Here is a 15207-nt window from a genome sequence, read left to right as displayed (position 1 = left end):
TTGAACTCTTGATCTGATTCTGTGAAAGGATGCTGTCACCGAGAGCATTGCACATTTCTGAAGTGATTTGTGTTTAACTTCTTAGATAGAATTTAATCTATTTTTCTACCCTTAGGATGTTAAAAATATCCATTTGCTTCTTTAGTGCGACCTGTAGATTCTTCTTCATCCAGCCCTGCAATTTCTATTCATGAGATGGGGCATTCTGGAGCAACCAAAACAGAAAGAAGTGGTATTACTAAATTGAAGAGTGAGATGAAGCAGGTGAGGGTTTTCTATCAATGCTCATCAGAAAGTACAGCTGTTCTGAAACTGTGGTATGTTAGGTTTTATTCTTGCTAAATAACAGAAATTTCCAAATTTGCTTTGATTTAAAACTGATCGCTAAATAGGAGGCAGTTAAGGGATGTTTCCTCCAAAAATGTTCTTCCTCTTTTGTTCTTGTTTCATATGCTGAATGTAGAAGAACTTGAGCAAACTGTAATGCATTCGTGGTGTCCACCATAAAAGCAGTTCTTCTATCATGTTTAGCTAAGGGAAAGTCACATGTACAAAGAGAAGCTTTTATGCAGTGTTCATTCTTGTACTTTGTCCAAGATGCAAAACTGGATCACATGCCTTTTGGAAAAGATCCATGTGGAAAAGGAATCTTGTTTTGTTTTCTTCCAGTTCTGTTTCTTCAGGAATGGAGGATGATTACTGCTAGAATTTATACATATATATTCAAGTCAAATAGTTTAAATTATACTTCAACTGAGTATATGGAGAGATCACAGAAAACACAACCAAAATACTCTGAATGAATGTGACTGGTGGTTTTATTATGAGTGATTTGATTTCTCTATTTTGTGTCTCTGTTAGTAATTTTCTTTTGCTTTGAATAAGTAGGAAGGTAGTGGTCAAATAAAATACATTTTTAAGAATGGTTTTATTTTTCCTCATGGATTATTCAGACTAGAGTGAGAAGGCTCCAAGAGACCTTATTGCAGCCTTGCCAGTATATAAAGGAGGCTTAAAGGAAAGATGAAGAGATGCTTTTTGCCAAGGCCTGTAGTGACAGGATAAGGGGCAACAGTTTGAAACTTGAAAGGGTGAAAGTTTGAAACTTGAAACAGTTTGAAAGGGTGGGTTTAGATTGGATTCAAGGACACCTTTTTACAATGAAGGGGGAGAGGCAGTGGTACAGGTGCCCGATGAAGTTGTGGATGCCCTGTCCCTGGAAATGTATAAGGTCAGATTGGATGGGGCTTTGAGCAGCCTCATCTGAGGAAATATTTTAGGCTTTCCTTTGATTGATGAAACAGATTGAATAAACCTTCAGAAAGGAGTGGCATTTTTACATGGTCTTAACATGAAGCATTTGCTGGTGGCAGTAAAGATCAGATAATGATCCTTCATGGGACATGGTCAGGCAGGGAAGCAGAGACCGCTGTGGAACACGATGTCTCTTTGTGAGACCTGGTTGCTGTGTTTGAGCTGTGCCACTGCTGCAGCATCATCATGGATGTGGGGGAGGCTGTGAAGGTGCTGCTGACTGTGCTGCACTGGCCCTGAGGTGGCCTTGGAGGTCAGTCTGAGCAGGTCTCCCAGTCAAACAGGGGTGTCTGAATTCCGGGCCTTTCCAGGAAGGAGAAGGGACAAGGCACTAGATGGCAGCATTATTTTGTTTGAAATACAGAGGTCGGCCTGAGCTGGAATACTTGGATCTCTCTTGACATTAGGAACATAGCTCCTTTGTTGCTCTCACATTCCACAGAAACTTGGTATTTTGCACAGAGGAGGAGTTGGCTGGGTTTATTTTTGTACCACCCCACGCCCCCCCACTTTGCCTTTCCTGCTGCTTCCTGCCACATCTCACTGCATTCTCTGAATAATTGACTAGCAGCTAATGTAGTGTCACTTTGGCGGGGGGCTGGGTGGGGTGGTGCAGAATACACTTTGTTGTTACAAGGAATATTTCAAGTACTTGTACTAACATCTCTGGAGTGTTGAGCAACTGCAGCTCCCTCTTTTGTGGCTGTTCTTTCTTCAGTCAGAACCATTAACACTGAACGTGAAGGAATGGCTTGGGGTGGGCAATTAAAGGAAAGTGCTTGAAGTCTGAGGTGCTGCATCCACATTTCAGCAAAAAATTTGCCTTGCAGCTTTTTGTTTGCTGCTGCCCATCCATGTGGCAGCCTGCAGTCTCTCCAGTAAGATGACCTTCTCATGCAAAGAGAAGCTGGTGGCATTGCAACGAATGGGGAATAGAAGTAGGGAGCTCAGTTTTTACCTCAACCCCAAGCCACAGGGAAGCTTTTGGTTCCATCTTAAACTGGTGGTTTGTGCTGGCCACGCTGGGAGCTCCATGGATGGCATGGGCTGCCAAACAGGCTCCTGACATGGCAGGCTCTGCCTCATGGTGTCCCTGGGAATCAACAGCAGCTGCCCTGGTATCAGCTGAAGTGCAACACTTTGCACACCAGTGACACTGCCCTGGAAGCAGCTCATGCTTGTTAAAATAATCAGATGTTGCATTAAAAGCAGTGAAGTTGACTGGGCTATGCCACGTTGAAGTGCTTGCCTGTTTTGTTGAGAAATGATGGAAGCACTTGAGAAATGAAGCTTGTTGCAAAGGGGAGAGATGGGGATGAAGGATCAGTCCCACCCCATCATCCTGTGTGACACCAAGGCCTGTATTTTTTTCCCTGGTTCCGAGGTAGCATTATAACAGAAATGTATTGGCCAGGAGTGGCACTTGGGATGGTAGAAAGCAGCTAACCAAAGCTTTAATGTCCTTACAGAGGGGCAGTACTCCATCCTCTCCCACCAGTGCTTCTCCGACCGGCTCCAGTGGAGACATGAGCTGGGGTGACAGAAAAGGACAGTGGCTGCGCAGAAGGAGGCTGGATGGTGCTATTAACAGAGTTCCTGTTGGCTTTTATGAGAAAGTGTGGAAGATCCTTCAGAAGGTAAGCTGAATGCTGTGGAAGAAGCAAGCAAGCTGTAACTCGGGAAGGTGGTGGCATCTTGCCAGGAGTGGAAGTTGGTTGACAGGTGGAAACCAGAGTGGCTGGTAGAAGGGTGTGTCTTGAACCTGAAAGGGCTCCATTAACTCAAGTTCAGGCGTTTCATGTTTCAAGCTTCTTTGAAAGTGTGGCTTTCTCTGAAACCACCAATGCTGAATTTTAGCTGAATGACTGTTCCACCACTGCCTGTTGTGCATCCCCTGGCCTCATGCACATTGTCAGTGCGCCTAAAGGGCACTGCAGTGCAATGCAGTTCTGTGCTCCAGGTCAGAAAGGCTGTGAGAAATGAAGCAGGAAACTGCTCTAACTCTTCCAGAATATATTGAGACCTCTTGCTGGCTCTTCTGTGGTGTATGGCATTCTTACCCTTTTTTGTTTGGTTGGTTTGTTTTAAGTGAAAAGCAAGTCCTTGCCAGCGCTGTGGATATCAGTGGTATAGAAATGTAAAAAAAAAAAAAAAATGCAACTCTCCAGGAAGCAGGAGAGGGAAATTACAAATTTTAACTTATTTTAAAGTGATTATGCACCTGTTTTTTCTGCTTTGCTGGATACAGGCCAGCATTTGGCACCTTGTAGCACTGAGCTGTTCATGCTTGCTTAGTTGGGAAGGGAGTGCATCACCAGTTTAGGCTGGTTTGTCCTTCTAAAATCCCTTACACTGAAGCTGTTAGTATTGATGTCAGCCAAGACAAATCATATATGACCTCTTGGCTATTTACTAATAGGATCTTCCAGCAGAGTGAAAATCACTTCTGACCTAATGTAATAGCTGGAAATAATTGTATTTTTTTTCTGGCTGTTAAAATGAATTGTGCTTATCTTCAATATTTCATTCTTAAAATCTTTTTTGACTATTCATAAAAATCTGTCTCCTCTTCTTGGTGTGTTTCTATTCTACACCTCACATACCAGATGTGTCCCTCCTTAACCTGCCTTTTCACCATTAGGGTTTTGTCATTGTTTTCTTTATACCAATTGTTATTTCTCTCCCCCAGTGGTTGACATCCTGAGGTGTGGTGTCCTGGATCTGAAACACATAACTAAATGTTGTTCTAGTGAAAATGAAAAGATTCTTGCTTTTGTGGTCTGTTGTCTTGCTTTTGTGTTATCTTTTATTTCCAAATCCCTTCCAGCAGAATGCTCCCATCGATTTGTTCCCTCCTTTGTGTGCCTTTGCTGTAGCGGCTCCTGAAGTGCTTTGCTTCGTTAGCTGGGCTGGAGCACAGCATGCTCTGGTGTGTCATGTCAGGCTATTTCTAATCTTTGCAGTTACATAATAACTTCTTCAGGAAGGATAAAATAATATTTTTGAACAGGGCTTTTTGTGTCGTTTGGAGGTTTTTGCTTTGCTTTTTTTTTTTTCCTCCTAACTGAAAGTTGTTACATATTAGCTTAGAACAGAGAACCCTTAGATTGACTTGCAAGAACTGTAATTTCTGTTCACTCTTGAAATGTTTCAGTGCCATGGTCTGTCCATTGATGGGTATGTCCTTCCTTCTTCAACCACCAGAGAGGTACAGTAAAATGCCCATGATTTTCTAGCCACATGTCTGAATATTTGGTTTGACAGTGTAAGATGCAGCAGGGCCTCTGTTACAGATCCTTGGTTTTACTTTTAGAACATCTGGACCTTCCCCCAGCACCTCTGCCAACTCCTCTGGGTCTGTGCAGGTGAATTCCTGCCAGGCAGGCCTGGGAGGAGGTTTGTGACAGGTTTTCCCTTTGCTGCCTTCTGCACACCCTGACTGTCCCGCTGTGCCCACTGGGAGGCTCCAGAGAGGGTGGCTGGCAGCAGCCCACTGGGGGGAAGGTGAGGCAGCAGACTTGCTGGAATAAAGAGGACATGTTACTTGCCACTTACTTTTTTATATGCTGCAACAGCAGGCAGTGTATCTTGGCTTCACAGTCTCAGAAGTAAATACCAGTTAAGGATGACTGTTCCTAACCAAAGCTTTGGCTCTTTAAATCCGTATTTTCTCACATTTTTTTCTTAGCTGATTTTGTATTCAGGTGCACTGGCAAATTTTGAATTCACATGTATAAAACAAACTCTTGTGAATAGGAATCCATCAGAGCAAGAGTGGTGCTTGTGGGCCCAAGACTTTTCCTGAGTGTTTCTCTCACATTTGTCTCTGGCTTCCTTCTTTTCTGAGGAACTGTGATAACAGCTAAAGAGAGGGGCTTGCATTTTCTGCCAAATTTTAATGGTGGGGTTTATGGCTTTTTTTTTTCCAGAAAGGGGAGCTTTATTTATCTCTATTGTGTAGATAAAGAGACTTCTATTTTTAGCCTGTCAGACCTGGACAGTATCTAATTTTGCTGTTTAAAGCAATTGAATAAAATAAGCACAAACTTCCTAAGGCAGCATAACATCCACAGAGCTATGCCAGCGTAAATTAAGCTGCTCTGCAAACAGAACTGTGATATTCCTGCATGGCAAAGCTCAGGGATTATTTAAAAATCACTCCTCTAAGCAGGTGGTTGTTTTTAAAACCCAGCACTAACTTTGGCTTTCCAACTCACCTGCAATGCCAGAAAGATAAGTACAAGGCAGAGCGTGCAAGACCACAGCCTGAGGAGCAAAGAGTTAACGTGCCAGCTAAGCACCAGCAGCACTGAATGTAAGTGAGATGCGTGTGTGAGGGTTGCAGGGCTGGAGCAGGCTTCTGGACGTTGTGTAACTGTTTGCAGAATCAGGTCTAGCAACACGAAAACTTTCTGTAAGTGCTAAAGCCGCACAAACATTTTGTTCGCTTCAGTCAGTCTGCCCCCATGTGCGGAGAGGAGCATATGTTTCAGTGCTTGCAGGATGTGAGGAGCTAGTCTTTTGGATTTGTCAGTTTGTCTTTCCATTTCCACTCCAACTTGCCAGATGACCCCGTGCGAAATCAAGTTTGCAGTGCACGTGGAGTCGGTGCTGAACCACGTCCCCCAGCCCGAGTACAGGCAGCTCCTGGTGGAAGCTATTCTCGTCCTGACGTTCCTCTCCGACATCGAGGTGAACAGCATCGGGGGCATCATCCACGTGGACAGAATCGTGCACATGGCCAATGACCTGTTTCTGCAGGAGCTGGTGAGCTCAAAGGGCAGTGGGGGGAAGCCTCCTCCTTTCAAAATTATCCCCTGCTCTTTTTTTAACGTGTGTGATGAACTTGATTGTGTCCTGGCTCTTTCTCCTACAAAGGCAGACCAAATCACTTAAGTATCTTCTGGAAATATATTTTGGAAAACTAGTGTAAGAATCGTGGGAGATTTAAAGGGAATAAAATTGTAGTGGCTAACAAGCTCTGAAGTACAAGGGTAGATTGAAGTTCTGCTTTATCAAGGTGTTACTATTACCAATGTTTGAGTAATCCTACCCATTCCCCCCAAATGACAAAAACCCCTGAAGTTATATGTTCTTCATTTACTTGCACTGATCCAACCAAGTCATGTGGGCCCTATTGTAATCCTGATTTTCATGAGGGGAAAGAGAATTGCTTTCAGGATTCAGCACAAATAAAAATCATCATGTGGTGGGGTTTTTTCCAATAAATAAGCATGCATGCCTGACTTGCTCTACTTCTTTGCTTGTGTCTTTACAGAAATCGTTTGGAGCTACTGGTAGTATCTTGGAGAAAGACACAGCCACAGGAATTTGCCACTTTTTTTATGATAGTGCTCCCAGCGGAGCCTATGGCACCATGACTTACCTCACAAAAGCCATAATTATTTATTTACATGATTTCCTGCCCAGCACAGGCTGTGCAGTGCAGTAAGTGGCGCCTCACATGGGAGGAAAGGCTCAGAGGCTCTTCCTCCCCAGTTCCCTGTCACAAATCCCTTGGCTGCTGCTGTGTGTGTGCCATGCACTCACTCAGCATTTGGCACTGCTGGGGATGCTCTGTGCACACCCACTGCTGGGCACAGGGAGCTGGAGTTTGGCCTGGTTTTAGGAGAGAGTGCGAGAAATAACAAATAATGAGGCTTATTCTGCCCAAAGTGCATAAATGTAATTCGTATTAAATTAGCAAGAATTATACAGTTCAAGGGGAAAACAGATTACTCTGTGGAGATCAAAAGGCATAATAAAAGGAGGGAGCTGCATCTCAGGCATAGAGTCTCACAAATAAGGGAAGTGATGGAATTCATTAATTTTTCTCCAGCTGTGTGTAAATGTACATTGTTGTGAATCACTAATGCACAGTGTGAAACATCCAGGGAAATGTAAATTAGAGGAGTAAGAATAACTTGAAATAACGTGGTGTTATTTCTAATACACTTTTATCCTGATTCTCTTCTCATTTGCACCTAGTCAGTGCAGGGCTAATGCCAATAGGCACAAACATCCTACAATATCCACTAATTTGGGAGGATAGCCTCTGTCAGGAAGCTGCATCTGTCTTTAATCTGAATAGCTTCCTTCCCTGCATCCCCAGGACTTTGGAGGCAAAATCTCAAGACTCCAGCTTCTCCAGTGTGACAGACAGTTTTATGCCTGTAATCCTTTCCTCTGAATGGAGCACGACAAACCTCATCCACTTGAGCACCCTTTCCAAGTCTGATCACTTCCCTTGCAAACAGCCTCAGAGTTAAGAATGGCATAATTGTGGCTTTTCCAGTGTAGCATGAGTTTATGGAAGGCTTTGATGGTTTTTTTTTTCCTTTTCTTTTTATTTCCTTTGCCATTTTTTCTTCTTTTTTAGTTTGAAGTCACACTGGTCTCATGTAATTAGGGGTTGGGCTGCCTGGAAGTCTCTCTGCAGACAGTTCCCAGGTTAATGCTCTCAGTTGGAAGCTCTGAGGTGCTGCAGGGAGTGGGTGCATCCTGCATGGAAATTACTCCACGGCCATTTAAACTGAAAACAGAGTTTGGCAGCCTCTGGAGAGGGAAACCCTGCCTTACCCCAGGCACTGGCTGTGGTTTCCCTTGTGCCTGTGGTGCTGGCTTTGCCACCAGCCACATGCCAGCATCTGGCTAACAGCTTAGGAAGGTGACAGTAGCTTCAGCATCCCATGGCCACAGGCAGGCTCCCTCAGTAGCACTGCTGCTATGTGAGCAGAAAGGATCAGAGCAATTCTGTCTTGCCAGGTAGAGGTGAAAAGCGCAGACAGGCCTGTAAAAATAAGTACTGTCTGAGCTATGCAAGCCTGACAGCCTGCCTGCTGTCCCTCTACACAGTCACTGCTGCTGTAGCAGTATCTGGGGACTGGCTCAAGAGAGTGTAGGTGTAGGAGGCCTTAGTGTGAGGTGATGTAATGTTTTTTCAGAGACCAGAGGAGTTTAGTAGTCCAGAGGACCAGGAGCCCTGTGTTAACCACCATGGGAACCATGGGCCTGTGCAGAGGCCAGTATAAAGTGACAGTTCAGGTGCAATTAGCACTTGGGTGTGGAAGTTATTTTATTGACATGGTGCCTGTTTTGTAAGGGTTTGCCTTTGTTATTATTTGGTGTGGGTTTTTTAACTTTTCATATGTATTGTGAGAGCTCACTTGGCTTGTTTCCCAGTAAAAGGAAGTAAAAGCCTTTGTCCAGTTTAAGCAGATGTGACAGTGCAGAGTATAAGCACAACAAGAGCAAGGTGATAGTTTTTTATTCTACCTGGTATCATACAAAAAGTAGTAGCAGTTATTTTTGCTGTTCTTCTTATCCTAGATTGAGAGAGATGCAAAATTAATTTTTACTCAGACTTCTAATTTTTTTTTTTTTTTTAATCTACTGTGTGACTTTGTTTTCAGAAGCAAGAAGGCTGATGTTGGTTTTCCATGCAGCTGCACTGAAGTCTAAAGCAATGAAATGTATGGCCTAACATACCTGGACACGCCTTAACACTTCCTTGTTTTTAAATGGGAGTGTCATTGGTGTCTTTACTGTCAAATTCACAGTATGACCTAGGTTATGGTATATTCGTGATGATCACAATGAATTACCATGTGGAATGCAGGCAGTTGGAAAGTATTTATGTGGTAATTTGAAGAGTTTGGGTATCTGTAGAGGGTGGTACTCAAACACAAGGCCAGTGGAAGGCAAACTTATGTTACTTGCAGGGTCAGGCACAGCTGCACCTTGCTGCTGTGTTACTGCTCAGAGCAAAGAACAGTTGTAACTGGAGAGTGACCTTGCAGTGCAAACCCAGCTGTACAAATAGAGTTTTACACAGACCCCCTGCTTTGCTGAGGAGCCCCTGTGTGTGTGAGGCTGCTGCAAAGCAGAGCTGGCACTGGGGGTGACCAGGGTGTGCTCCCAGATAAAATACAGGACGGCTGCAGTTTGTGCTAACTGCCAGAGGCTCTCCTTGGCTGGGCAGCCTCCCTGGAGATCCAGCAGAGGATGGCACTGCCAGCTCCCAGTCCCTGGAAACTCATTTATGGAAAGAAGGCAAAGGGGAACAGACTTGTCCTGTGCCTCAGAAACAAGGGCATTAGTGAACTAAAATAGATTCACCCGAGAGCTGCTCGTGCCAGCCTGATGGGCCCTGCTGCCCCAAGCAGTCTGCAGCTGTGGCATCGGGAGCAGCAGTGCTGGGGGCAGCTGGGTGTGCCTGGAGACAGGCCCGGGGCAGGGGGGAGGAGCTGGCAGGATAAGGATCTGTGTCCAGCTCAAAGCTCATACCACATATGGCTCAGAGCTCATACCCTGCTCCCCAGGCCAGTGTCCCCCCCTGCTCAGGCTGCTGCCTTCTCCTTGCTGCTGACAGGGACGTGGGTTTGTCAAACTAAACAGATCAAAAGTGCCATTGATCTCCCTCAGCTGCTGGTCCCACAGGGAACTGAAAACTGAATGGATGGAGTACAAGGTTTGTCTGGCTTCTCTCCTGCTAAATGTAGTCTTCTTTCTCAGGGAAAGAGTCCTGCTCGTTCCTGGGAGGTACAGGTGAGCCACACAGTCCTTGGCTGCCCTGCCCTGCCCCACTTTCTGTGGGGTAGTGAAACACCTGGCATGCCCCATGTGGGCATGGGACACTGCAGGAATGTGTCACCCCTCTGGCAGTAGCCAGAGCCTTGAGTGAAGTGGGAGCTTGAGTCCAAGTCTAACCTTGGGCACTTTTTGGAGTGGTTGGCAGGTAGGAGCAGAGTTGCCCAGAAAGCAGGAGAGAGATGCTGCCAGTGGTGGCAGCTGTAGCTGTAGGGTGAGAGCTTGGCACTCGTCTGCGGGCTGATTCAGGCGATGCTTAAAGGAATATTAAGTAGCTGCTGCATGGAATCATGACTGCAAAAAAGGGATTGAGGATGTGGGTTATAGAAGAAGAGCTTCTGCTCAAACAGTTTGGATTTAAGCAGCAGGGCTTTTCCCCACTCCCAGTTTCGGTCTCAAGTGGCATTTATTCCCAGGGTTAAATGTTTCACTGTTACTCCCCCTGCCACCCCCCTTCTGTCAGGGGCCAGGGGGCCCTTTGTGCCACCAGCAGCTGACAGGACAGGCTTTCTGTTTTGGCTCAGTGATTCAGCTCCTCTCACACCTCAGTCCTGCATCCCCAAAAGGCTCTCACTGCCTGCCGAGTGAAGCTGTGCTGCGACTGTACCTTGGCATTCCCTCTCAGGAAGTGATTCCTCGAGGCCAGTCCCCTTCATACCAGATTCAGGAATGTGTCCTTAGTGGGGGACATCCACACTGGAGGCTGCCAGCCATCCTTCAGAGCTCCTGTGTCTCTCTGTACAGCCTGGCTTTGTCCTCTTTACTGGGGCAGGTGGCAAAGGGGGACTTCAGAGCTGCAGTGTCCAGTTCCACCTTGTCACTTCACACCCACCGCGTGGAAGCCAACAGTGGGAAGCAAGATCCCAACACACACAGAGGTGTTTGGCTATTGTAAGTGGAGCCTTTTTGTAACTCCACTGGAATAAGATGGGACTGATCATCACAATGCATGGATCAGAATAACTGCATGCTAAAAATATACATTATGTATTACCAATGCCATTGAAGTTTCACTGTAAATTTTGTTTGTACTGTTAAAGATTTTTCTTTCCCCTCCCCCAAGGCAGTAGAAATAAGTGTGTGCATGTTTGTTCATTCATCTGTCAAGTTACAAAATACTTCTGGAAAAGTGTTCTGTATTTAATAGTAGAAAATAAGATTTAAGAGAGACAGCAGACCCTCAAGCTTGGGCTGCTGTTACATTCTGGGATGATAAACTTGGATGCTTTTTTTGTACTTTCAACACTTCTATTAAATGAAACTGAGCTGCTTTACTTAGCTCATCTTTAGCTATTAAAATTTAAAGAGGGACTCGGTTGGAACTTTTTCCTACCCAAAAAGCACTTTATGTGCATTGGATTTACTGAGGCTGAATGAGGTAATACAGTTACCAAAGAGCTCCTGACCTGATGTTGCTTTCAGAGTGTAAGATGGAAGAGAATTAGGTCCAGATCTCCTGACTTCTCCCCCTTGGGAATTGACAGGGTGGTACTGACAGGAATGGGAATATTGACTTGCAGTCAGGGAAAGGAGACAGGAAAGTGAGTGCAAGAGTCTTCAATCTTGCTGCTTTCCAAAAACTCAATTTCAGAATTTCCTTTGCTTGGTAAAGAATTTATGTTTAACTATGTGCAAGAATATTTAGATTTGGTAGTATCAAAATATGTTTACTCTTGTGTTCTTACTCATTTCTGTTTTTAAGAAACCCAGTTCATCTTCAGGAATAGTGTTCTATGGTGATTGGGGCAGGCTACAAAACACAGGCAAAGAGACACCCCCCTTAGGCATTGCTCAGAAAGCTGAAGCTTTATTCTGTGATCTGCCATGTGTTGCATTAACATGCTGTGGATTTAGCCTTCATCAAGGTTGCGAGTTATCACGGAATCATCAAATCCCAGAATGGATCATGTTGGAAGAGACCACAATGAATCATCTGGCCCAGCCTCCCTCAGACAGGGCCATCCCATAACACATAGCACAGGACTGCAGCCAGATGGCTCTTGAATATCTCCAGTGCAGGAGACTCCACGCCCTCTCTGGGCAGTCTGTTCCAGTGCGCAGTCACTGCACAAAGAAGCTCTTGCTCATGTTCAGGTGGAACTTCCTGTGCATCAGTTTCTGCCCATTGCCTCTTGCCCTATTGCTTGGCACCACTGTGAAGAGCCTGGCTCCATCTCAGAAACAGTTATGATTGTTTTATAGCTCCAAATCCCAACAAATGTAGGGAAGACGATCTAGAGGCAAGAGGAAATCTAGTGCAAGTGTAAACACCTTTCAACCAAGATCCTCTAAGTTGTGCCTGTAATATTTAGAAGGATAAGAGACTGACCTGGAATAATGTAATTCCTCTGCATCATGCAAAGAGTAAGATTAAATGCAGAACTATCCATTTTAACCAGATGCTGTTTTCCTCTCCTGCAGTGGACACCCCACAGGCAGCTTCTCCAGTGCCTGTGCCATCACCAGGGTGGGTCTGATATGTTCCTTGTGGTTATCAATGCTCTCAGCTATCACTAAGGACTGCTGGCAGGCACATACCAAAGTCTCTCTCCCTACAGAGCTGCAGGCATGACCTTGGCAATGTTCAGGGATTAGATTGATGGGGGAGAGGAGGGCATGAATTATAAGGTCCTGGCAGTGTGTAGCAGTGACACAGTAATACTGTGTGGTGTTTCATCTCCTCTATCCCATTATTAGCAGGTACAGATTATCCAGGAAGGGCTACATACATGCTTGCACTGTGACCCTATCAAACAGCCCTTTTATGATTAATGACAGCAAGCTGAGCATCCAAGACAACCCACAAGAAGTTCTGCTTTTTCATGAGGTTGCCTTTTTCTCAAGTCTGTGAACAACGTGAAATGCCTCTAAAAATTCATTGAAGTCAATGTGGCCGTCTTTGTTGTAGTCTATGCTGAGGACTAACTTGTCAATGGAGTCATCCTGTATATCAATGCCCAGGTGAGAAGTGAACAGTCTCCATGTCTGGCTGAATTCCTCAAGAGAAATCAAACCTAAAGGAGACAGACAATAGGTTGCTTTTGGCAGTGTTGTTTCCCCTTCCTGCATAAACACACATGCACTCTCCTTCACTGCTACAAAGTTACCTGCTTACCATGCTGGGGTTAGTGCTTCCATTATTGAAGCACATTTTTACTTTAGATAATGACTGAATGCTTTTGACAGTGGAATTGAGAAAGCAGTAAAAACACTAGAGTGGAAGGGAGAAAAAGCCCCCAAAAAGTGAAGCCAATACTGGAGCTAGGGTATGTGAGGATCTTTTCTTGTTAGGCTCTGTGCACTGTCCCTTATATGATTGCAGCCTGACTGCTTAAAGTAGTTTCCACTAAACTGGAGAAATGATATCACCTCTGGTTCCTCTATATTTAGAAGCCTTAAGGAGGAAACACAGTGGGGAAAAGGTAACTGGTATAGGCTCCCTAGAGCTGACACAGTGAAGTTACCTGGACTTACCTGAGTGATCTTTGTCAATGATGTTAAAGATGATCTCCAGATCCTTTCTGTATCTGCACAGTGTTTCTGCCAAAGCTGGCTGAGCCTGGTTTTGAAATCACATACAACAAGCTATTCAGACCTTGGTTTGAGTTAATTTAACCAACAGAGTATCTACTATCCAATTTCCATTTTTTCCAGTTTAGCTTGTCATATGTAAAAACCCAAATTTTTGTGCTTAGTTCTCTGGAATGACACTTCTGTGTCTTGCCCTGAGGAATAATCAGATAAAACCTGTCACTTTCAGATGGCAGGGCAAGGGGGAAAGGAGCCCTTCACACCTCCTACCTTCAGTAATTATTTGTGGAAATAATCTTGGATAATCTACGGAAGATGGTGTAGACCATGCACTCCTACAAAGCATTCACTGTATAGATGTGAATGGATCCTGCTGTTTAGGAAAATTATGGTGATACCTCTGTTCCAAAGCACTGTGCAGCATTTGGTAACAACTGGGCTCTGTAGAAGTGACCTCAGATACCATTATAAATATCTAAAAGTGCATCTATAAATGTGACTTCCTCCCACAGGGGACTGAACTGCCTCTGGAGCTTGTTTGAAAAGCTCATTTCAAAGAGTAAGGGTTGAGTGCTCTGGGCAGGATTTGTCACATCTCCTCAGCTCCGTTATCTAAACGCCCTCGAGAGCCAAGAGAAAGTAAGAAGCAGTTCCAGCATGTGATTCATCCAACCTATTTTAAGCATCTACCTTAGCAGGGAATGATGATTCGTACCCTAGCAGTGTTCATTTTCCTCCAGTGACTAAAAAAGGAAGCTCAGCAACTAGTTCAGCTGTAAATGTCTACTTGTTGGGCCAAACCACTGTCTTGTGCTTCAATTTGCACCAAAAGTTGTTCCTCCAAGAATTGCAAGGAGGTGTTTTCCTCTTTACCTCTTTTATAGGTTGACCCATTTTCAAATCATAAAAACATGACATGAAGTCAACTTCTCCATCTGGGTTCATCTGTGCTAACTGAGACCGCAGCATCCTCCAGGGCAGTTCCAGCTGTAGGACAGACTCCATCGCTGCAGCCCAGTCGTTGACAGAAATCCTGCCTGCCAGAAGGGGTCAGGCCATGGTTAAAAGTACGGGACACAGCACACATCAGTCACCAGCACAAAGGGTTACAAAACACAAGGATTCTCTCTGAACCCTGGGATAAAAACCCTCATAACAAAGGAGCAGTGGGGTTGGATTAGGCATTTACACAGGTCCCTTTCAGCCACAAAGTTGTGATGCTGTTACGATGTTCAGCATGTTTTAACACCTTTTGAGAAAGCCAGATTATGCCATGAAGAGTACTTCAGGTTTCAGCTGAGCTGCAATTAGAGTGATGTGGCTGAAAACTCAGCCACACAGAAATATGTGAAACAGCTGCTCAGTGGCCAAAGAAACAACATCATGTTATTGAGTGCCCTTGTAAGAACACAGTCAAGTGAGAAGCCATCACAAGGAAAAGTATTTGTGGCAGAAATCAACTTCTTGCTTCTACATAAAAGGTTCATCTATTAACTTAGCACTGATTTTCTTCAGCTGAGGTGAGGCTGTGTCTGCTAGAAGCAGAGGCAGGCTGTGTGTCTGCTGGAGGCATAGGCAGGCAACTTTCCTCAGATATCTCCCAGACTCAGGAGACCCATTCCACATCCCCCACATGAGACCCCAGTTCTCTGTCTGACACATTTTGAAGGCAGTCTTACATGAAGGTAGTGGTGACTTTTGAGCTTCTGGAACTGGATTTGCCTGCCCAAACTCTCCACCCAACAGCAAACATAATTTATTTATTTGCCCTTG

General features: G+C 44.8%; 2 protein-coding genes across 4 annotated transcripts in view; one reads left to right on the top strand and one right to left on the bottom strand.

The window, feature by feature from the left end:
* PHKA2 (phosphorylase kinase regulatory subunit alpha 2) overlaps positions 1-10926 on the top strand; it is a 44785-nt gene extending 33859 nt beyond the window's left edge. For 2 of the 3 annotated variants that reach the window (XM_041472316.1, XM_041472318.1), the window contains 5 exons: positions 146-264; positions 2784-2951; positions 4469-4522; positions 5881-6081; positions 6593-10926. In XM_041472316.1, the coding sequence (XP_041328250.1) occupies positions 146-264; positions 2784-2951; positions 4469-4522; positions 5881-6081; positions 6593-6766 (716 nt within the window). In that variant the 3' untranslated portion in view covers positions 6767-10926. The remainder of the gene's footprint in view (positions 1-145; positions 265-2783; positions 2952-4468; positions 4523-5880; positions 6082-6592) is intronic. The other variant, XM_041472317.1, reaches the window with a different exon arrangement.
* Positions 10927-11063: 137 nt separating this feature from the next.
* PPEF1 (protein phosphatase with EF-hand domain 1) overlaps positions 11064-15207 on the bottom strand; it is a 29961-nt gene continuing 25817 nt past the window's right edge. Inside the window, exons 14-16 of the mRNA XM_041472319.1 lie at positions 14308-14471; positions 13378-13462; positions 11064-12917 (exon numbers count right to left, since the gene is read on the bottom strand). Of these exons, the coding sequence (XP_041328253.1) occupies positions 12724-12917; positions 13378-13462; positions 14308-14471 (443 nt within the window). The 3' untranslated portion in view covers positions 11064-12723. The remainder of the gene's footprint in view (positions 12918-13377; positions 13463-14307; positions 14472-15207) is intronic.

This window comes from Pyrgilauda ruficollis, unplaced genomic scaffold (assembly GCF_017590135.1).
Source record: "Pyrgilauda ruficollis isolate IOZ18807 unplaced genomic scaffold, ASM1759013v1 scaffold29, whole genome shotgun sequence".
In the NCBI taxonomy this organism is placed as follows: Eukaryota; Metazoa; Chordata; class Aves; order Passeriformes; family Passeridae; genus Pyrgilauda; species Pyrgilauda ruficollis.
This window is presented reverse-complemented; position numbering and strand designations above follow the sequence as displayed.